Below are 24,408 nucleotides of genomic sequence, written 5' to 3'. Positions count from 1 at the left end.
CCAAAGCAACTACAGATTTCATGCAATCTCTATCACAGTACCAACAGCATTTTTCACACAACTAAAACAAAAATCCTAAATATATATGGAACCAGCAAAGATCCCAAATTACCAAAGAAGCTTTGAAAAACAAAAGCAAAGCTGGAGGGATCACAATTCAAGACTTCAAGTTCTAGTGCGAAGTAGTAGGCAGTAAAACAGTATGGTCCTGGCACAAAAATAAACACATATGTTGAGGGAACAGAATAAATTATCCAGAAATAAACCTACAATTTTATGTTCAATTCATCTTCAACAAAGCAGGAAGGAATATCCGATGGGAAAACTCAGGCTCTTCAACAAATGGTGCTGGAAAAACTGGTCAGCTGTAAGCAAAAGAATAACATTGTACCACTTTCTTACACTATACAGAAAAATGAATTCAAAATGGATTAAGGACCTAATGTGAGACATGAATCCATAAAAATCCCAGAACAGAGAACAGGAAGTAATGTCTCTGGTAACTACCATCGCAACATTTTTCTAGATATGTCCCCTGAAGCAAGGGATATAAAAGCAAAAATAAACTATTGGAACTACACCAAAATAAAAAGCTTCTGCATAGCAAAAGAAACAATCAATAAAAACTAAAAGGAAGCCTACTGAATGGGAGAAGATATTTGCAAACGACATATCCAAAAAAAGGGTTAGTATCCCAGATATATAAAGAATGCAAATAAACCCACACAAAAATATCCAATTAAAAAACGAGCAGAAGAAATGAACAGATCTCTCTCTAAAGAAGATACAGAGATGGCCAATAGACACATGACAGCAGAAGACGTCAATGAAACAAGAAGCTCATAGTTTGAAAGAATAAACAAAATGCATGCACCTTTAGCCAGACTCATCCCCCTTCCCCTCAAAAGAGGACTAAGCTAAAAGCAGAAATGAAAGAGGATAAATAATGACAGACATCACAGAAATATAAAGGATAACAGAATATCATGAAAAATTATATACCAACAAAATGGACAACCTAGAAGAAATGCATCAATTTCTAGAAACATCACATCTAAAAGTGAACCTGAAAGAAATAGAAAATTTGAACAGACTGATGAATAGCAATCAAATTCAACCAGTAATCAACAAACTCCCAAAAAACAAAAGGCCAGGATCAGATGGCTTCAGAGCTGAATCCTTTCAACCATTTAAAGAGTTAATACCTATTCTTAAAATATTCCAAAATATGAGAGTGGAAGGCAAGTTTCCAAATTCATTCTATGATGCCATCATTACCCTGATACCAAGCCAGATAAAGATATAACAAAACAATAACAATAACAAAAACAGGCCAATATCTATGATGAACATAGATACAGTAATTGTCAAGAAAATATTTGTAACCCAAATCCAACAATGCATTTAAAAAGTCATTCACCTCAGGTGCCTGAGAGGCTCAGTCAGTTAAGCATCTGACTCTTGGTTTGGGCTCAGGTCATGCTTTCACAGTTCTGGAGATCAAGCCCCTCATTGGGCTCTGTGCTGAAAGAAAAATACCATATGACTTCGCGTCTACATGGAATTTTGGAAACAACACAAAGAAACAAAATGGAGAGAAGCAGACAGACAAAAAACAGACTCTTAAATATACAGAGGAAACTGGTGCTTACCAGAGGTGGGTGTGGGGATGGGTGAAAAATAGGGGAAGGAGATTAAGAATAAACTTATGGTGAGGAGCAGGGAGTCATATAAGAATTGTTAAATCATTATATTATACACCTTGAAGAAAATATAACCCAATGTTAATTACATCGGGTTAAAAATTAATAGAATTGAATGTTAAAAATTAATATAAAATGGAAAGACTCTTACAGCAATAGAAGATAAAAGATTTAGTTTTATAATCTTGGAACAAAAAGTTATGTACTCAGCTTATGAAATCATTAATAAATTGGAAAAAAGGGACATTGTCATAAAATTGCTCATAAACAGATACGTAATTGAGTAACTACTGCAGGCATATAAAAACTGTATGCCATTCTTTCCCCCTGAAATGGTTATTCCCCGGCATCTTTCTCAGAAAATAACCCTAATTTCACATGCAAAAATTCTACATTTATGAATTCAATATGCAAATCTTATAATTTTACATTTAGGATGTAAATTTTTCTTTCAAATTCAATTATATGTGGGATTTCCTCATTTTTAAAACATCTAATATGCATACACATAAGGTATCAAATGAAGAAATCAACTATAATGAAATGAAATCATACTGGTGCACATAGATTACATTTTTTATGGAACTACTCAAGGTGGGATGGTATTTTCAACTGGGTGGAAAAAGTTAACAGACACCTACAAAAACAAATCTTGAAGTTACAGAAAGCTGCATGCTCATCAGAACGTCTGTCTTCTTTCTTACAGGGACAGAAAGGAGCCTTGAAACTATGTGTGGTGAATGTAAAACTCAGTCAGGTCTACGAATATCTGAATGAGAAATGAGCAAAAAAGAAAAAAAATTTAAAAAGTGGAAATGTATCCAACAGGGGATAGAAGCATCAATTTTAATAAAGACAAAATAACATCAGGCTTTTTCTTCTAAAACTGACTCACAGTGTTTGCTTAGTACAATCTTCCCTACACTGAGAAGTGGCCTTGCTACGTTCTTTGACCAGTAGTAGTCACAGGGGGATCCTGTGAAGGAGCTTTTAGTAAAAACTGCTATCAATTTAAAAGTATTTCAGATTTTCATGAGTTTATGAGAAATTAGAAAACATGCCAATCTCAACTGAAAAGGAAATAAGGTAACGAGTATGTTTTTAAGGTATTATTGATGAGATTTCTTCCAATGAAGACAAGAAAGGATAATTGTAACAAATTCTGTTGCAGGAATAATATTGAATATTCAAACAACGGGAGGTTCATGACACAATCTAAGTGTCAGGTTTTCAGTTGTTTTCAACGACTACAACATTGTTGGAAAAAACTCCCACTGAAAATTAATAAAAGCATGTATGATGTGGAGGGCACATTGTGTTTTTACCTCGGGCTCTGGTTCCAGCAGGACTCGGAAAGTGGGTCTCAGCTCATTCTTCCAGAAGGTCCTGAGAGTCAACATTTCCTGTCTTCACTACCCAACTGAATGCTGCTCCCATTCCTCCAAATTTGTGTCAGGATTTCTCCCCCCAAAACAAGCCTGAATCTGGAACAAACCAACCCCAGCATCTCTGACGTGGCATCGCAGGACCCCCTGAATCCACGGATCTTTGACTGAAAAACATCTTGTTTAAATATCGGCAGGGAAAACGAGGAACAAACCATGGAACAGCCCAGAAAATGCAAGTGGCTGAGCAGCTCACTGACCATTAGGTGCCTCACTGACCATCAGGGAAGCTACCCAGCGCCCCTCCTCGGTACTCAGCCCCACCACTGAGGAGACGCCAAGTTGCTGCGAAGCGTCCAGGGTCTCCCCGAGGCCGGCGGCGGGACCTGCTGGAAACCCAGCTCTGGCTCTTTGCCCACAGTCACAGGCACTGGGTCCTCAGGAGCAACGGGAACCTTTCCTGCTCTGAGCCGCCCAGGATCAGAAAAGCCTAATTGGGCGCCTTCTCCAGCCTTCGCTGAGCGCGCAAGGAACCGGCCCCTCCCTGTGCGCGGTGCGTGCGCGCCCTCTGCTGGCCTCCGTGGGAATTCCTGCAATGCTCAAGGCCATGGCCGCTCAGCTGAAAGTATTGAGGGTGCAGCTGGTCCAGTTAAGCCTGTTCTCCAGATTAGAATGGGTCTTAGTCACAGGGCCTGGGACCAAAAAGAATCTTTTCCTTCTCCTGTTTAGTGAGTGAAGAACGAAACCGAATTTATTAATGTCATGATATAATTTGTAACGCTTTAAGCAACATTCAAAGAAATACAGACTACAAATTTACACATGCTGAACTACAGGTAATTGTGTTTACCACCAAAATACTTGGGTTAAATAAAAAATTGCCACCTTGGAGAAAGAGATACAGGCTTCCAGCTATGGAATGAATATGTCACTGAGATACAAGGTACAGCCTATGGAATATAGTCAATCCTATAATAAAGTGTTGCATGCTTTCACATGATAGCTACACTTGTGTAGGGATATGGAGAGCATAACGTAGAGACACGGAATCACTATGATGTATACCTGAAACTAATACAACATGATGTGTCCACTATATTTCAATAAAAAATTGACAATATTTTCAATTTTCCTTCATTAAAAAATTATTTCTAATAAGAACGTATGAAATTCCATTTATACCACATTCTCTAATGTCACCATCTTGATGTTGAGAGCTTATTTTTCAAGTTGTCAATAATATGTTTGATGACACAAATGTGACAAGGTCAGAATGCATACCTAGAGGGAGTTACACATCTGTTACGAATTTCCTGCCTGTATATGGGTAATATTTTCAACGAAAGGTGCTTCAGGGATGAAGACAGATGAAATAATTTCCATGACACTCAGATAATTGTGCCTTCAAATAGTAAATGCCATCTCTTCACTATCAGAGGAAGGCTGGGTGAAGAAATAGGTTTCTCCTTTCATGTGAGAGAAGGCTGTGGTGGTTTAAACTGCTCGCTTACAATCCAGAATCCTGAGACCAGCAGTAGATGTAACAATAGCAACCCCCTATCATGTTGCACATAACTAGTGCTAGAAGGAGAATATGGACCTTATTCTCAAATACTTTTGGTTGAGATCAATAATCCATCTGTGCAAGTTCCAGGCTATAGGCTCTGGGGGCAGCACAATGCCTGACGCCTGGCTGTGGAACATAAGGAAGGTCATGCTGGAGCAGTGGGGAAGGGAGCAGGGACTGGGGGAAGTGGCGGAGACAGATCATGGTTACCTCCCCATGGGGCACACTCTGGACTTTACCTGCTAATGAACTGCATGCTCTCCCTCAAGCCATTTCTCTCCATGACCGTCCCTGAGACTGGGCCCCAACACGCCAGGCAAAATGAGGGGGACCCATCTTCCCAGGGGCAATGGCCTGTACAGAACTTGCCCCAGTGAGGTTGGAGCCTTGAACTGAGGGAACTGTAATGCCCAGGTTTCCTACCCTTTCTGCCTCCGACCCTAAGAGCATCTTCACAGAGCCCCTTTTGCGTGGCCTATAGCCCCCTCCGCACACTGTGACCAGCTCCGTCCTTTCCTCTGTGCTTCATTTCTGTCTTTGCTTCTCCCTACCCCTGTCTCCCTCTGTTTCTTTCTCTCACTCTCTAGGACTTGCGCAACTCCCCCATCACTCACTGTCTCTTTTCCTACCTGTCTCTTTCTCTGCCTCTCCCCAGGCCTCGTGCCTTCTGTTCCGTGCAGCCCTGTCCAGGGATCAGGGCACCACATATCTGTGTCCCCCTCTCTCCTGTCATGTTTTAAGCCCAGGCCCTGATCACAGTGGATGAAAATCCTCTTTATAGAAACTGCTCATGATGACGTTTACTGCAGCATTGCTGTTCCCAGACACTCCCGGGAAGCATGTGGACAGCCAGACCTTGACCCCTTGGTGGCCGAGCCATGATCCCAAAGATGCTGGAGGGCTGGTTACCTCCACAACCTGGGAGAAAGGAGGGCCCTGCAGGTGTCAGGGGCTCTGGAGAAGAATGCATGGGGTTTGAGGATCTGGAAAGAGCCAGATGCTTACAACCAACTCCTCCATGGTGGTGAAGAAGGAACGGGTATCATGTCATGGACCTCTGCCCTGCCCATCCCTCACTAAGGAAACAGTGGGAGGAGGGGAGCCTGGGTGGCTCAGTCAGTTAAGCGTCTGACTTTGGCTCAGATTTGATCTCGTGAGTCGTGAGTTTGAGCCTCTGGTCGGGTTCTGGGCTGACAGCTCAGAGCCTGGAGCCTGCTTTGGACTCTATGTCTCCCTCTCTCCCTCTCTGCCCCTCCCTTGCTTGTGCTCTGTATTTCTCTCTCGTTCAAAAAAATAAACAAACATTGCAAAAATTAGAAGAAAAAAAGAAAGCACTGGGAGAAATATGGGACATCATAAGACTCACCCCGAAAACTACTACCACTAGTCTACCTCAGCTCCCACCTGGATTAGTGCTACTGTGAGGTAGCTCGTAGGTGGGAAAAGTCCCCAACACCTGGATTAATGCAGGGTTTCCTCATTGTTCTACCAGAGACACTGCTGACCCCTCATCCATTTCTTGCAATCAGAAATCAGCCACTCCCTGGGGACTGATGGCTGTTTTGCTGATCACCACACACCACTGTGACTAGCAGGTGCCGTGTGCTTGTGAGTATCTACTGAGGAGTGAACACAACCATCACCAGATCTAGATGAAGGTTGTGTCCACCACCCCAGAAGGATCCAGGGGGACATGTGCAGTCACTACAATTCAAATAATGACTTGTCTTCTGTCCCTATTACTGTAGATTCTACCTGTTTGTGACAGTGTATACAGGAGTCACACTGTGTGCATCGAAATAGAATGACCGTAGGTCCTCCTGGAAGCAGACACTGACACAGAGGCAGAACTATGATGGGTTTATTACAGGAAACGAGGACAGACAAAATAGAGGGGACAGGAATGGTCAGGGAAAGGATTCATTCAAATACGCGTATCAGGGGCGCCTGGGTGGCGCAGTCGGTTAAGCGTCCGACTTCACCCAGGTCACGATCTCGCGGTCCGTGAGTTCGAGCCCCGCGTCGGGCTCTGGGCTGATGGCTCAGAGCCTGGAGCCTGTTTCCGATTCTGTGTCTCCCTCTCTCTCTGCCCCTCCCCCGTTCATGCTCTGTCTCTCTCTGTCCCAAAAATAATAAATAAACGTTAAAAAAAAAAAAAACTTAAAAAAAAAAAAAAGATTGACTCGTCCTTTAAAAAAAAAAAAAAAACAAATACGCGTATCAGACAACTTTTCTCAATATATCACATCGCCACAGCCTATTGGTCACAGTTTAGGGTCCTCTTCAAACTTCAAGTTGTCCTGAAAGGCAAAGAGATTTTGGATTATAGCAATGGGATCTTCTGTTCTCCTCTATGCGTTTTGTCCTTGAAAATATACCTTGGACGAACACTTAATTGTGTGGCTGCATCTGTGTGTCTACCAGTAATGGAAGATGATTGTCTTCAGGTCTGAGATATAAATCCCTGAATGTACACTTTCTCATAGTTATCTTTTCCTCCTGTGTGAAGTAGGACCTGAATTCTAATAGGGAAAACACAGGGGTCTTTGTTGTATCTTTTGAAACAGGGATTGCCAATCTCTCAGCCTCAGGCATTATACTCTTAGTTTAATGGAATTGAATGAACATCTCTTGATGAGCTTCTGTGTGGATATACCTTCATTTACACACTGAAGAGGGTGAGTGCCCCCTAATCCCATTTATTTTACAAATTCCTTATGTGGTTGTCACCTCTTCATCATACTGATCTCAGAACCCAACACTATCCCTGTTTCTCAGATAACAAAGCTGAGGTTCTGAGATGGCTCCACTGGGAGCTGGTATTAGGGATGAGACAGCAGGAACACAGGCAAAGCCTCGGGATATTGTGAGGGAAGTTTTGGAGATGCAAACTGGCAGGCAGGGTGATGACAGCAGATGCAGGTGTGTGGTGACAGGAGTCCAGCAGGGGCGGCTTCTGGTCAACCCTGAATCCCCACTAAGAGTCTGACTCAGGCTGAAGGCCAAGGAAGCCGCTCAGCTGATCTACAACCTGTCATCACCTTTAGTCTCACTGAGACACACAAACTTAGGCATTTCCTAAGACCAAGTTTAATTTCCCAAATCTCCAGCACATTCTTTCATACGTGTCCAGACCTTTCAGAAACCCCAGGGAAACAACAAACTGTATTTAGATTATGAACTATGTGCACTGCGGTAAAGTTGACATTTTGGAGATGATGACTGCATTGTACACTGTGCTTGCATCCATGAAGCAGTTCTTTGCAGATCTCATGTTGTCCTCAAGCTCCCTGCCCAGGCTGTGGGCCCTGCCAGGAATGGGAATTGCTGTCAAAACCCACAAGACCACTGGGGAGTTGGGGATGCCTGGAGTCTTGCAGGGGAACTGAGAAAGTGTTTGCTGTGAGGAACATATTACTTATCAATAACTACTAAGCCCACATGTGTTTACCTGAATTCATAAGGAATTCTGATTTTGAGCACAGTACAAGACACAGAGTAATATATACCCTATGGAAAAAAAGAGGTTGAAATTCCTGTAACAGAATTAATGCAAAGGTGTTTTGATTTTGGTATAAATTTCCATGGATGTGTCATAAGCGATGGTATCAGCTCTAACATTGATTGGAGACAAACAGAACCTGCTCATATGAACACAACTGAAGGACCTCGTGTTCAGAATATTTTTACCTAAGATACATTTTAAAGGATTCCCAACAGTTCATTTACCAACAAAGACGTGAAGGTGGTGAAGGTGGTGAGTTATGACAATGTGTTTGTGCATTCTAAGTTGTACAAGGCACACAATGTAAAGATAGAGGGAAGTCTTTCCACATTTCCAATTAACAAATAGCTTTAACATGTTAATCACATGACCAGAAAGAGGAAAACAACAACAACACTGATCCCACAGAGAGGCGGTATAGTAGTAGTCAACAAGCCTAGAGACTTTAGTATGGAGTGCAGTGTATCTTCCTGGGGTTATCTCCAGAATACATGAGAAAAGCCATAGGTCCCTCAACCTCTAAGTTCCTTTGGCTACTAACCGTTCCAGAAAACGATGACAGGCTGCAAAGAGAGGAGCCTGTAGACTCTTGGGTTAAGGCTGTGCATTTGGAAAACAGAAACAGGCAGACATATCACACAACACACAAAACAGGGAAGAGGCCACAGCATGCTGTACTGCAAAAGCGGGTTTCCCGACAGACTTACAACTGAAAATGGCCCCAGCATTTACCTTGTCCTCTTCTGCATTTTTGGTAGAGTGTTTGTTGTTGTGACTTATGGGAGTAACACCAGCTTCTGGATCGGCTAAAGGCTCTAGAAGGGATGGAGGTTTATTCCGGTTTTAATAGGCTGTGCAGAATTCAAACAAACACCACATTTTGTGACATCTTAAACTTTTCCCCACACTTCATACCATGAGGAGAGGCAGAGAGTAACCCACAAGCCTTAGGTGACCCCAAAGATAAGTGGAGATCCATCCCATCTTGTTAATGAAGAAACCATAGGGCCCTGGTTCGTGTTCTTCATAATTAGTCAAATAACTTGCAACAGGTCAGTTCAAATAGAAATCTGGAAAGCGTCACCAAAATAGCCATTTCTCAATGTACATTAGGGGTAATAACTCACCATCTCATTACAGATAAGAATAAAAATGAGAGCACTGATTGGGATAACATCAAAAACCCTCCACAGAAGAGCATGGGTGTGTTTCTTCTGGCTCCAGGCGAATTGTTCAATCTTCCAGCTTATCTATAAGCTGCCTTCCACATGTGAGCAGGTATTATGTAACTATTTCTGAATAGAAATATACTTGACTGATATTATACTAATGAGAAAAGTAAAACTGTGGGAATTTAGCACTGAAGCTTCAGACTTGCACTGATAGCATCAGGGGACTAAGCTATATGGAACCTGAACTTAGGAATGTAGGAATATGGTTCAGAAAAAACAACGCAAAAATAAAGGAACATAAAAAATAGTAAATAAATGACCTTCTCCCCCCCAAAACTAAAATAAAATTGAGTCAAGGTAGGAAGAAGGATGAGGCCCATGTGCCATGTGACATGATGGCATGTCACCTCTCCAGACTCATCTCTTTAGTTAGGGGATGCTGGAGGAGGTGGGAGGGTCTGCAGTTGGGGGAGGGGCATAAGCTCCACAAGTCACAGGGACAAGTGCCCCACTGCCTGGGGCACCCTCCTATCACCCCTTCAGACAACTTGATGTCCTTAGTGCTTGCGATTCTTTCCAGGCCCCAGGAACAGGCTACACAGAAGAAATTAGGTTGCTGCCAATAACCATGTGCTCCTTACCTCTCCTTGGAGGGTTCTGGGTCTGTGGTCTTCCAGGCATTGGTTTCTGCCTCATGTATCCCTCAAGCAGCCTCTTTCCTTCCATCATGTCCAGTCTTGGATACAGGAAAAGAATGGACTTCCATAAGAGTTGCAACACCACGTCCTCTACAAGACACTAAACAGCACAAGTGTCATCCCTCGACACACCATTAAAAACACATGTCAAGATCACCCACCTGTGTTTCAAGTGGGCCGCCTCCCTCCTCTCCTCTGCCATCGCCCTCTCCCCGATCTGAGTCTTGATCTGGGGGAGAAAAGCACATCCACCTTCAGTCATGCCAGACTGTGCACCAAAGAGACAGAGGAGGAAAAAAGAAAACACTTACCCAGTTGTGCTGAGCATTCTTCTCATAAACTGCGATCTGAAAAAGCCAACAACGAAAAGCCCGTGTTTAGGGATTCCAAGGGCCACTACACTCGCCAGCATGAGGTGCTAAGGGTTTAATACGTCAGGCAGAACTCAAGTTACCTGGTGTCTGAAGGTGAGCTCTGCCTGTTGCAGCTGTTCTCGTCTTTGTTCAATTTGTTGCCTGTGAGTTACAATTGCGTTCGTCAAATAAGGCCTAATATTGCACAGGATTTTAAATCATCTGCCCATGTTCCCATCAACTTCATATCTGTCTCCTAATACAATTTATCCTTACACAGGAAACACTTTTCACATAATTATAAATGTACAGTAGGACCAAAGTGATTGTTCCATCCTTTCCTTACTCATTATTCCCTGCCTACAGGGTTCAGAGTTTGTTGAATTCCTTCCCATTTTCAATCTTTCATCATATGACAAGTGCCTTTCATCATAAAGCTCTATTCTCCTTTAACTTTGTACTCACCATGTTTCCCAGGGTTGCAACGACCAAGGCCATCAAATGGCACTACCATGTTGATGGGTATGATTTCATCCTATAACAAACTGCTTTCCTATAGATTATGGCATTTGACACCACCCCTCAGGAATATTGGCATGGATGAAGTTTCCACATGGTCAGGTCAGCACTGGAGATGTGGAAATGTTTAGTAACTTAATTGTTTTATTCTTTCTAATAGTTATCTTTTTTTATCTGTTAATTCCCTATAGATATGTCCTCTGAATTTGCGTTTGTATACTACGTTAATGGAGTCCATCCATTGTACCAAGGTTCAAACTAAGAAATGAACAGGGGTTTCATGAGCCTCTGCTAATTAGTATCTGAACTCACTTGTACTTGTGTATTTCCTCTGTAGCTATTTTCATATTTTCTTCTGCAGTTGCCATCTGATTCTTCACTGCAGCTAGTTCACAGTTCATCGTAACCAGCTTTCTAGGATGAGAAAGATATATACATAGTCCAGGAGCCAAGGTCCAGAAATTCTGCCTTTTAACTTCCCAGCTCTCTTGAAGGCCTAGATTCAAATATCCCTACACTGTCCTCCCATAGATGCACAGACTGACAACACAATCAGAGAAATGAAGACCCCATTTAAGGTTAAAGAAAAATCAACCTCTGTCTGCTGCCAAGTCACCTGCAATCAGAGCGGTCTTTCGAGGTCTCTGCTTCTACTGCATCATAAAGTCATCAAATAACATTGTACTTTGTGCCTTCCTAGAGTTGGTCTTTTGTTCGAGATGGTGAAGGCTCATTTCAGTTCAACGTGAAAAACTATGCCTGACCAGCTATACCCATTAGGATGAAGCAGGGGATCATCATTGCCTTATATACCTCCATGGGGCAACGCACTGAGTCTCAGTCCAAAAGTTGTACCCGGACACAGACACTCAGTATGAAAGATAGCCTTCCAGGACATGGTTTCACCAGCATTGCAAATCACTCCCACACAGGAGTTACAGGAGTGTAACCCCTGCCTCTTCCTTCAAAGATCCTGGTGGAGGAAAAGGCCAATCTTAGAGTGGCAATATCTACTGAAATATAACATGATGTGAACTGTCCCACAGTCAGGCTGTTATCTCCAGGAAATAGATTTCAGATGGAAAACTATCAACTTCATGGAGTCAATCCAGTCTTTAACAAGACTGAGTTTATTGATAGTGAAGGCAGCAAAAGGCAATGCTTCAGAAGTCTGGTTTGCTGTGCTGCCCTCAGACTACTTAGTTCATGGTGTTGCTTTAAAGGGTTTCAATTTGGCACTGGATATACTCAAGAATCACATGCAAAACTGAAAGACTCTTAGAAACTGAGCAAAAGCACTAGACAGAGAAAGACACATGCATTTCCTTCTGGCCTCTCAGGCAGTCCTTCAGCAAATGCTTTCTGGTCTGTGGCTGTAATGTAGTGGCTCTGTTGTAAGGGGGTAAAGATAGAGAGGTGGTCAGAGCTTACAAAGTAACAAAAACAAGATGTAAGTGAGACAGAGAAGCCCCCACCCCATGTGTGGGAAGGACTAACACAAAGCTGAGTCTCAGGGAAGAGAAGGAAGAGTTTACTTTTCAATGTGAATGAGGGACTTTAAGGTCCCTGATCTCCTCCTGAGAACAAAAGAAAATACTGGACAAAAGAGGAAACATGTGAGTGGTGCACCAAATTTGTAATGAACCCATGAGACACATTTCCTGCAAATCTCACTTGCAGACTGGATGAAGGGATCCAGTACTGATGGCATCCCAAACCACTGTCCATTGTTTCTACAGCAAGATAATTCCATTTTTCCCATAGATATTTTTGACCCAAGTCTGGTGCTGAACAAAGATGACCTAATTCCCGGCTGATAGGACAATGTGATGGGATTGAAACCTATAGGACAATGTAAATGGATCCAGAGGGAATCCAGGTATCAATGTGATTAATGCCTTCCCTCTTCCACCCTAGGTACATGACACAACAACGTGTGGCAAGCACTAAGGACAGAAAGGAAAATGCAGGTTACAGAAAGCAAGGTAGGAAGGGCAGGCACAATTCTACTGAATGCATTTGGCAAAAATACTCTGGATCCAATTCTAAAAGAAATACATTTACCTATATTGGCCACCACGTGCCTTCATACAATACTACTTGGGACTCTTATCACATGAACATCTCACTTTTCTATAGCCACTTTTCTTTCTTCATAGAATTCTTCAAGGATGCCTGCTTTCTCCTTCAACTGTCTGACTTTGGCTTCCTTGACTGCTTTCACAGACCTCAATGCATTACACTTGTCCTCCAGGGCCTTTTTACTTTCTGTCAAAAAATGAATTTTATTTTTGTGTGTGCACATGACATGAGACTTGGTTTTGGGGTGACAGGAAAAGGGCAAGTACCACGAAGGCAGGAAGCTATTCCTTCCCTTCCCAAAGCAAACTCATTGCCACCACATGGGCATTTCTCCCCAACAGACAACATACCTTCCAGTTCACAGTTATTGGACATCACGGCTCTCAGTTCTGGATCCTCAAATTGACCGTTTGCATCTTGTGACTTTAAGACAGATATGAAAAAAAGACATTCAAGAAATAATGACCGCATAACATTGTGAGTGTACCTAACACAGCAGGACTATGCATGGCAACAAAGAAAGATCCCAAAGCATAAATATAACAATGAGAAGGCAAAGAACATAGAATATAGTTCAAGTCAAAGAGCTCACAAATGGCTTTCTTAGGGGAATATTCACACTGAACATTGTTCAGCATTAAGGGAGGAGGGCAGTATACGATTTGGCTATTGCCCTTCATCTCTCAACTGTCTTGGGGGATTTTCTCCATATGTTGGGAGGGCAGGGCTGAATGAGGTGGTAATTACCCAGCTATGAAAATAAAAGACACTTGCTAGTCCTTGAAATAGCAAAACTCCTCAGGGTGGTCCTAAGTGAAATTCCAGGTCCTTGTGAGGATGGAGGTTTGGCTCCCAGAGGCCCACTCTCTACTGTGGTAAACAGCAAAAGAATATGCTGTGCTCACCTCACCCAATGAACAAAAAGCCTCCAAAGCCAAGTTACAGTAAAACTCAGCAGCCAACTCATCACTTCCGATTTCTTGACATTCCTCTCTCTCTCTGATTGCAAGGTAGCAAGTGCACTTTGAAGGGTGTCATTTAAATTTTAAGTAAAGTGCTCAACATTTTTTGATGTGCTCCTTCAACAAAACATGTTGAATGAGTAATAATAATTCATTATTTTACTTGTGTTTTTAGAATGCAATCCAGGCAAAGAAGGGATTCTTACTTTCTTTTTTTTTATTTTTATTTTTCTTTGTTAACGTTTATTCATCTTTGAGAGACAGAAAGAGACAGAACATGAGCAGGGAAGGGGCAGAGAGAGGGAGACACACACACACACACAGAAGCAGGCTCAAGGCTCCGAGCTGTCAGCACAGAGCCCGACACAGGGCTCAAACTCACGAACTGTGAGATCATGACCTGAGCCAAAGTCGGATTCTCAACTGACTGAGCCCGGTGGCTCAGAATCCCCATGGGATTCTTACTTTCAATTTAAGAGCTTCAGCGGAGTGAATGTTACTTCTTCTCTCAGCTTCTTGAAGACGTATCTTTGATTCATTGATCTATATATAAAACATATGAAAAAGGAATCAGAATTCAAAAATAGCATCAGGTAGATAAACCTGTCTCTAATGTGTGATTCCTTTCACAAATATAGAGGTAGTTCTTTACATTTGTGAAGCTTGTCATGAATTGGGAGTGTTTCTACAACACATGAACTAGGTCAGTAGGATGAACTACCAGAGGTGAAATAACTGAAATAAAATCACAAAAAAAATATTTGAAAGGGCAATACTACCTTCGGTTCCCAAATGGATATTGCTTCAGCCAGCTCTCTGTTTTCTTTCTTCACTGTATTGATCTTTTCAGTTATTTGCTGTAAATTAACTAAAAAGAGATAAAACAATTTCTAAGGTTGTTACCAAACTGGTGACATCGAATAATCCCACTGTATTAGCAGCAGAGACACATTATCTGACACGTGGGTGTAACTAACTTTTTTGCTTTCTTATTGTGCCTGAAGAAAGCAAGTTTTAGTAGCATTTTAAACCCAAGGAACCTTATTTCACTGAGATCACTATACGTGTAAGCTCTAGAACCCTGACTCCTCTAACAAGCTCAAAGTGCAAACTTCTCTTCTAGTGGCCCAGTGTGAGAGCTCTCATGCCCTGAGTTCGCTCTTCTCACCGCGACCACTGCTGCATTCACAGTGATGAGCACCAGCCTTTGAGGGCTTACTAAGTGTCAGGTAGCCACCCTGGCTCTCAACACACAGTGCCACAGAATCACCACAGTCTATAGGGCCCATGCAGAATACATTACCCCCATTTGCATTACGTTCACTTCTCATTCTCCCCTGGCATGAATGGCTCCCTCCACCTCAGACTCAAAACCATGGTTCAAACCTCTCTTGTGACACACACCCTGCCTGGCAATATCTGGCTTCTTCTCTAAGCTTAGGCCACTTGATAGAATCAAAGAGGGTTTTCTCATCTTCACATTTCACCAAGAGCCATGTCATGGCAAAGTACTCACTGCAAACCTCAGACTCATATCATCACTTGTTTCCTAACCATTCCTATGCAAAATTACCCTCATCCTGTTCTCCTTCCTCCTATGATGTTTTCCTCCCCTGGTCTCTTAAGAGATGCCAAATCCCTCCACATTGTTACTTAGCCTCCAAACAGGGAAGAGAAAGATTTTCAAGAGTTAACAAGTCAATTAGACATCAGAAGTCACCATATTTATCCCTAGTTAAAAAATTAAAACCCACATCAAACACCAGTACTGAAAAAAACTTACAAAGAATACTAAAACCTTAAATCTTACCTTGATATACTTGAGGCTCTATCTGAGAGAGGAAGAAACAAAATAAGTTTGAGGTCAAACATATTATTAGTAAAAATGTATTCTTTCTGATAAAATATTAAATGTAAAGCAATGAAATTACAATGATCATTTTGTTCAGCATAATGAATTCATAATATTAAATATACGGAAAAATTAGAATTTCATGTTTAGTTCATGATTCTTTATAAACCATTTCTGATAAAAGCATAAAGATTCATGGTGTATTTTCACTAAAAGATAGATGTACATTCCATTCCATAAACATCAACGTATTCAATTTTGTCAGTGCATAATGCAGACAGTTTTAAAAATATATAAATAAAATATTTGTCTGATTTTTTTCTCATGTAGTCAAACCCAATATCCACACTGAAATCCAGAACCTAGGATCATTTGAAAGTCCAAAAGAAAGAAAGAGAGAGAGAGAAAGGGAGAGAGAAATAAAGAAAGAGACCCACGGGGGAGGGGGGAGGAGATGGAGGGGAGGGAAGGGAGGGGAAACGAAGGAGGAAGGAAGGGAAGAGGAAAGAAAAGGAAAACCTTTGTAGTAAGATATGCCTCTTTCATTCTCTAGAAAGCTTTCTGAAATGGTAGAGTTGGCTGCTCTCTGAATCAATAAACAATTACAACATGTCAGGTGCTATGATTTTCCTAGATCACTAAAAACAGAGGGTCTTCCGAAAAAAAAAGTCATCAAATGAGAAAGAGAATGGAACATGACTAGAGAAAAACACAGGCAACAAAAGAAAAGATGGCTAACATTTCAAAAAAAAAAAAAAAAAGGAAAAAGTGTTCCCCGTAAGAAGGTATAAGAGAAACAAAAGGAACTTCACTCGTGTAGAGGCAGTGGTCTGAGGCAAGGGTGAAAAGCTTCCATACCTCCTTCTGGAAACGTGAACAAAAGAGAGATCACAGGTATTAGGGAGTAATGGTTGTCTGGGCAAAATTAGAAGTAATAATTTAAAGCCTGACTGCACAAGTATTTCTGTTTTCTAGGAGCCCTAAAAGAATGTCAACCATGGAAAACCATCCTGTGATGGTCTTGTGTCCACTGAAAAGTAACAGCCACAAGATAATGACTGTGGGACTAAAGGATGCTTCCCCACTCCCAGCCCGTCACTCTGGAAAAGTGCCTCTATAAGCCTGGCACACTACCCCTTTAGGGAGCGATATGCCTCTTTCTGGTTGGCTCCATTGTATACGAGCTATCTCTAATAAACTCTACATGCTTTGTTTCCCTTGAGTTCAGTGTTCATTCCTAGGACACTGAGACTCAAGAACCTGGTCTTGGGGATCCAATAACACCCAGACCCGAGTCATCCCCTGGTGAATTATAGCTCAGTAAAATCTAGGCCAGACTCTACTTTAACAAAAGGTAAAGACACATTTTCCTGACTCCTAGAATGCATATCCCTACTCAAAAGTTTTAAATGGGGCTGAAGCTAGCCCCTACATCTTGCCAGGATATTGGAATACCAATGTGTTATCAAAAAGCAAGTCATAATAATGTTGTTATAGGAAAGTGTATCTATGGAGGGCAAATAGAAAACCATGGATAGTCCTTTAACATCACATGTTTCCTTTCCTAAGCAGGGGAAATGGAAAGAGAGATGGACTTACAAATACATCATATTTATATTTTCCTTATGAGGGGAAAGATTTCTAAATTGGCAGGAAAAGAGGAAAAACAGCCATTTAGACATAAACTCATGGTATTCTGTTCTTCCTTAGAAGGCCTGCCCTCAAGAGAAACTATTTCTCCAAAACCTAATGGGGGTTTTCCTAAACACAAGCAATGCAGATGAAGGGAAATACTCAACTACAGTGCTCTTCCTCCTTCCTGTCTCACAGGGGAGTAAACTCAGCCTAAAACCTAGCCAGGTGAAGACAAAACTTCACACTCAAGGCCTATTCACCTCAGTTTCTTTAAACAAGGATGTGACTCCCAGCTCCCAAAAACACTTACAAGGTACCCTAAAAGGAAAAGCCACATATTTTGAACACAGAATGCAAGCATTAGACTCATATTTCCCAAGGCAGAGATGTTGGGATGATCAGGCTGGGAATTTAAAACTGCTCTGATTAATAGGAGAATAACTCTAATGGGAAAAGTGGTAAGTATGCAAGAAGAGGTGGTGAGTGTGAGCACAGAGATGATAACTCTAGGATCCAAGAGATTTTGGTTCTAGAAATCAAAAACACCATAACAGAAATAAGAAATGCCTTTATGGATATATTAACACACACAACATAGCTGAGGAAAGACTCAACAAGCAGAAGGAAATATCGAGTAGAAACATCTGAAACAGAAACACAAAGAAAATAATTAAAAACACAACACAGAACATCCAAGACCAGTGGGACAATTACAAAAGGTGTAACATACACAGAATGGGAATACCTGGCGAAGAAGTGAAAAGAAGACACATTTGAAGTGAACATGACCATGAGAATTTTCCAAAATTAATGATAGTCGCAAACCACAGATCCAGGAAACTAAAAGAATTCCAAGCAGGATAAATACCCCCCCCCAAAAAAAACACCACCACAACAACTACAACAAAAAACTACCCCTAGACATATACTATTCAATCAACAGAAAACTGAAAACAAACAATTTGGAAGAAGGTAAGGGGAAGTGTTGAGGGCTGGAGTTACAGGGAGAAGGGAGAAATAACACCGTACCCAAGAGGAACCAGGAAAAAAAAATACTCAGAATTCAGAAACCATGCAATCAAGAAGAATGAAATGTTTATAGTGTTAAAAGAAAAGAACCCATCACCGAGAATTCTGTGGCCACTGAAATTATCTTTCAAAACATTCTACAAAGTAAGGAAAATTATCGGACATACTGAGGTCAATAATAAAGGCTTAATTCTCCAGAGAAACATAATCCTTAATGTGCATGCATTAACAACAGAGTGTCAAAATACATGAGGCAAAAACTGACACAACTGCTAGGAGAAACAGACATACACATTATTATGGCTGAAAGAATTCAATACCCTCTATCAGTCATTGACAGGTTGAGCACACAGACATTCAAATTTAAGAACACAGTTGGACTGAACTGCATCATCAATCACCTGGATGGCATTACCAACTGTAGAACACTTCAACAATAGACAACTACACATTCTTCTCAAACTCACATAGAACATTCACTGACATGGACCATATTCAGGGTCAGAAAATACATCTTAACTTAAAGTCAACAAAATCATAGACAATATGTTCTCAGAACACAAATGCAAGCTAGACATCAATAACAGAAAGACAGGTGGAAAACTACAAAAAAAAATTAGAGATATTCTAATAGAAGATAGAGAATAGAGACAGAATAGAGATATTGTAAAAGAAGTGGGTTAAAGAAGACAATTCACAGAATTTTAAAAATATTTCCATCTACATGATAATGAACATTGGAATTATTACAATTTGTGGCTGCAATGAACGCAGTGCTTAAAGGGAAATTTGAAGTACTGAATGCATACAAAAGGTCTAGTTAAAAATTTGTGCTTACCAAAAAAAAAAAAAAATTCTGCTTACTTATGATTACAAGCCTATCTATAAGGTACTTTAGTATACTCACTGCAAGGACAACTCTCCAGAGGTAAACCAGACATGCACAAATTGCAAGGGTGGCAGTAATAATGGTAAGCTTCCACAGAATCCCAAATACACGAGAGCCAAAAGGGAAATGGCCAGCCAAAATATGGACAAGCTGAAATAATATTTGAGACAATGAGGAATATCAAAGACATTTATAATATCTGTTACAAAGAATCATCTTTATAAACCTTCAACCAGCCTCCAGGAGGTTATAAGCACATCTCTCAAATGCCTCCTCATGAAGGACAGGGCGGACACAAGGCTTACAAAGGAGCAGGGGCAAACTTGTGGGAGTGATGACTGTGTTTACTTACTATGGCGATGGCTTCATTGCTTCTTACCTATATCACATACCAACAAACTGTAATCTTTACAAAGGTCTTGTTATTATACATAAGTTATACCACACTGCAGCTGTTGGGAAAATCTAATAGGCCATCTTAGAAATTCTATAGTGCTGACAAACACACTGGAACAATTTTTAAATAGTTAGCAGAACTTAAGAATTTATCAGTCAACTTAAAATTGAAAAAAAAACAAAATAAAAAAAATAAATGCAAACTTTTAGTAGACAAGAAGTAAATGACTTCTGTTGTACATTCATGAAGTACCTGGATAAAATACTTTGGAACATTTCCAAAAATACACCAAAGTTTGTAGAAGGATGGGAGGAAGTAACAATGAAAATGTGCTAGAGGTTCAAATGAAATTGTTATAGAGCCAGATGTTTACAGATATGGATATGACTGAGAGAGATGGGAAGCTGTTATTATAATAATATGGGATTATTCCAGCAAAAATAAATTCTACATTACTGTTTAGTTTCTAAAAACATGGAGGTTTTCTTTTTTCTAATGTTTATTTTTGAAAGAGAAAAAGAGTGGGGGAGGCACAGAGAGAGAGGGAGGCAGAGAATCCAAAGCAGTCTCCACGGTGTTAGCACACAGCCTGATGCTGGACTCAAACTCACAAACTATGAGATCATGACCTGAGCCAGAATCAAGAGTTAGATGCTTAACTGAGCTATCCAGGTGCCTCATGAGATTTTACTTTCAAGGTTTACTTTGAATCTGAATCACAGCTCAGGTTGTCAGATTTCTGAAGTAAATAAAGATTTGCATAATCAGGTGATCTTGTCTATTTTGATGAAATCTATGAGATTTTAAGTTATTTGAACACACATCTCCAAATAGCCAATACAATAAAGTCAAGTTCCTATTTCATAGTGTTGAACCTAAATCAATCAATAGCTACTATGAAAATTACTTTCTAAAAGAATACAAAAGTCCTGAATATGGTCACCAAAACAACAGAACACATATCATTTTACTAAAACTAGGCTTACCAGTATTTTAGGAGAAATATACTCAATACAACGCAATTCATACTAATTCACATACCAAACTTTAATTTTGTGCCAATAAATCTCTCTAGAAAGCAGCCTCCAAAATGTGTACCATTTGTATCTTCAGCTCTCAGAACTGAGGTCACTAAAATGTGTGCTGGTGGGAAATGTACGCTGTCTTTGAGTGGCCACTGTCTAAAAGAAAGCAGGAGCTGTCCGCTCAATGATTGATCATGGGGATCAAACACACCAAAGACAGAGGCCATCTTGACACGAATGGTAAACATTCTAAGTCCTGGGCACTCTTGATACCTCTGGCAGCTATATGGAAGCTGTTATCAGTAGTTAATCTTAACTAGATTAGATCCAATGGGGTCAATAACGCCAGGTTCTCACAGACAATGGCCATGACTAGGTGGAGGTGGGAAATGCAAGACAAGTTAGTTTATGGATGAATTCAGAGATGAGGGAGGGAGAGAGAGCTGAACTGATCTGTGAGATGCATTCTAGGTAGAGGGGGGAATTTCCAATAAACAGAACCAAGAAATTTCCTCCTTCATAGACTCAAAAGAAATAGAATAGATTCTGTTTTGACTGGAGGTATTCATGTAGGAGGATTGTCTCAATTTAGGTTGTTCCTGACTTGGGACTTTGTAGATCCCTCTCTAAGAATCTGGTGCATGCTAATCTAAAGAAATCTACTTCTCTCTATGGGTGTTCCCTGTCTCTCTGTCTCAGGCTCCTGGGAGTACAGGTTTTTCTTTTTAATGATAGAATGAAACATTCACACTGGGAACCAAGTATTTCTTTATAGTTGGACAATCGTAAGGACATTCGAGACCTTTTTGGGTTTGAGTAAATCGACCCTCTGCACATATTTGGCTAAAGAAAGGACAAGAATTCATTCACTTCCTGATCACATCACTCATAGTGATTTTCCTATTATAAATGTCCAAGCAGGGTGAGGCCACTTCATTGATGTTGAGCTTCTAATCAACCTGTTTGGACACACAATTCTTGGCAGCAGCCCCCAAGACCAGAGGGAGAGGGCTGATTCACAAGATCCTAAAAGCAAACAAACCAGAAAGCACAGAGCACAAAAGACATTTCACTTTTTAACTCTCTAGTACCAACACCAATGCTTCAGATACCACTGTTCCCAGGGCTACCAAACTGCACAAATATGAACAATGCGCTGATAGGAAAACAAACTACATATAAGATGGACTGTAAACTTACAAAGCTTGGAGCAGGATCTTGACAGCACTTCCGGGAGCCAGTCTAATACTATGAAATACTATTAAATAGTGCCTATTAAATGTTTCTGACATTTTTAGAAACAGTTTTAATGAGGTATAATTCAAACATCATACAGGCCCCTTATTTAAGACAAAGATCTCAGTGGCTTTTAGTATCTTCACAGGTCCTTCTTTCTTGACACTATGAAGCTCAGGTTTCCATCCTGTCGATGCTACTGTTTTTGTACCAAGTGGCCCAGACAGGATCCACAGCTTGATGTGGACAGTTGTGGCCAGAACAAGCTGGTCGAGAAACCTTGGCCCTGAGGTCCTCGGTTTTCAGAAAGAACCGAGTTCTCATCAAGGATTCTATGGAAAAGCTGTTTTTTAACCACAGTCTGGATAAATAAATAAATAAATAAGGAAGAAACCGCTGATGTAGGATGTGTACTCACATTAGTGTTTGGGTAACCGGGATACCCAAGTAAGAGGATACAGAAAAACAACTTCTGAACCATTATGTCCTAGTCCTTTCAGGGGGAGCTGGGGCGCCAGAGAGGAGGTGCAAATGGAGGTGGAGAGGAGGTGGTGGTGGGAGGGGAAAGGAGGGGGTGGGAAAGGGGGCGGAGTGGTAACTGAGGTTGGGGTGGGATTTAAATAGGGGTGGGATTGGGGAGAGGGGTGTGTCAGGAGTAGAAGGGAGTCAGGGACAGTACCAGGAATGATCAAGTACAAGAGGGGAGGGAGGAGGGTTAGAAAGGTTAGTAGGTCAACAGATCAGTAAATCACTAGGTGAGAAGGACACAAGTAGCCGGTTAAGTAAACTGTCAGGCAAAGATGGAGCAGAGAAAGATCCCTCTCCCTCCAGGTCTTCACCTGTTTGAGCGTTGTCATAGCAATCCGGATGCTGTATATCCTCTCTCCACCAATCAGAGGCCTGAGCCCCTGATAGATCACAATGGACACCCTGCGTGACCGCATTTTTCAAAAGCCCCTGCCCATTATGTACGTTTTCGGGGACATGTGTGTCCATATGGGAGTGTCTATGTCTATCTGGGTTTTGTATGTGTGTATACTAGTTACGCATGTGAATTTGCTGCCCCTTTGGGTCTTCCTGATTGCATCTGTGTGTGCGTGTGTGCGTGTGTGCGTGTGTGTGTGTGTGTTTTCCTCAGGGTGTCGTTGGCCATGTCTGCAGTGTGGGTCTGTGTGTGGGTCTGTCTGTAAGCCTCATACCTGAGTTCCCAGGTGAGGCTGGTGTGATTCTGTGCTTGTGGTGTCTGTTTATTTCCCTGTGAGTGTGGGTGTCTATGAACCTCAGAAATGAGCTGCCACAGAGGGGACTCCCCAGAGGTGACCCCCAGAGATGGGTGGATATGAGACAATCTATCTCTTCAATAGATACTGTTGGGAAACCTGTATATCCATGTGCAAAAGAATGAAAGTGAACCCTTCCCTTACACGATACACAAAAATCTACTTAAAATGGCTTAAAGACTTAAATGTAATACTGAAACCATCGCACTTCTAGAAAAAATGAAAGAGGAAATTTGGCACCAAAAGCATAAGCAACAAAAGCAAAAATGAACAATTGGGACCACATGAAACTAAAAAGCACAGGAAAGGAAAGGGAAGGAAACCATCAACAAAATAAAAAAGCAACCTACAGAATGCAAGAATATATTTGCAGCCCATATCCAAGAAAGGGTTAATATCCAAACTATATAAGAAGCTCATATGAATAGTTTAATCTTAAAAATAAAACTGCCAGTTATGTTACCAGTTAAAAAAAAAATTGGCTTATTCAGCAATCGCAGAGAACTGCCACTCGGGACAAATAAGCTATAGCAAGTCTGGAGAACAAAGGAGAGGAACACTTTTATAGACAAAGGGAGAAGTCAGGAGGGCTATGGTATATTAAAAGTCATTGGAGTAAACTAAGAGATCCAAGTAGAGTGGCTTTTCATTGCTTAAGTTGTGACAGTCTCTCATTGGCTGGGCTGTCATCAGGGAAGAAGAAAGACCTTTCTTCCTCTTGCTGGGGTAGTAAAGCAGTAGCTGAAGTAGTGTCAGTTTACAAGGTATGTCTCCTTCTGGTGGGTCTGCAATAAATGATACGTAGTAGAGCCTCTGAGCTTCCCCCTTCTGGCCCCCTGACTCCATTTTATTTTATTTTTTCTCTAAGTTTTTATTTTCTTTCCATTCGTTTCAAGTATACAATATAGTAATTCAACACTTCCATTTTAAATAAAGTTTCCTTTTATAATTTTCACAAACTCAATAGCAAAGAAACCATATAACATGGTTAAAAAGTGGGCAAGGACACGAATAGACATTTTTCCAAAGAAGAGTACAAAAGGCTAACAGGTATATGAAAAGATGCTCACCATCACTAATTATCAGGGAAATGCAAACCAAAACCACAATGAGCTATTA

The 24,408-nt window shown here is 41.1% G+C and overlaps 1 protein-coding gene across 4 annotated transcripts; it reads right to left on the bottom strand.

The window, feature by feature from the left end:
• Positions 1 to 7,994: 7,994 nt before the first annotated feature.
• Positions 7,995 to 22,933, bottom strand: LOC147573076 (transport and Golgi organization protein 1 homolog). 4 transcript variants are annotated; one of them, XM_086692846.1, is made up of 13 exons: positions 22,428 to 22,929; positions 19,370 to 19,501; positions 15,757 to 15,778; positions 14,726 to 14,814; positions 14,412 to 14,489; positions 13,335 to 13,407; positions 13,032 to 13,170; positions 11,215 to 11,316; positions 10,485 to 10,545; positions 10,342 to 10,377; positions 10,192 to 10,259; positions 9,974 to 10,068; positions 7,996 to 8,975 (listed from the first exon to the last, which is right to left on the bottom strand). In XM_086692846.1, exons 1-13 carry the CDS (start codon positions 22,488 to 22,490, stop codon positions 8,755 to 8,757), a joined length of 1,179 nt encoding a protein of 392 aa, XP_086548972.1. In that variant the 5' UTR covers positions 22,491 to 22,929; the 3' UTR covers positions 7,996 to 8,754. The 4 variants fall into 4 exon arrangements, 3 of the variants coding, with proteins under 3 accessions (XP_086548973.1, XP_086548974.1, XP_086548972.1); XR_015245694.1 differs by having other exon boundaries at positions 8,896 to 8,975; positions 9,288 to 10,068; positions 22,428 to 22,925; XM_086692847.1 differs by lacking the exon at positions 10,342 to 10,377 and having other exon boundaries at positions 7,995 to 8,975; positions 22,428 to 22,933.
• Positions 22,934 to 24,408: the final 1,475 nt, after the last annotated feature.

This window comes from Puma concolor, chromosome E3 (assembly GCF_028749965.1).
Source record: "Puma concolor isolate L17-30 chromosome E3, mPumCon1.1.hap2, whole genome shotgun sequence".
Classification (NCBI taxonomy): Eukaryota; Metazoa; Chordata; class Mammalia; order Carnivora; family Felidae; genus Puma; species Puma concolor.
The sequence above is the reverse complement of the archived record's forward strand: the minus strand, read 5'-3'. Positions and strand labels throughout refer to the sequence as shown.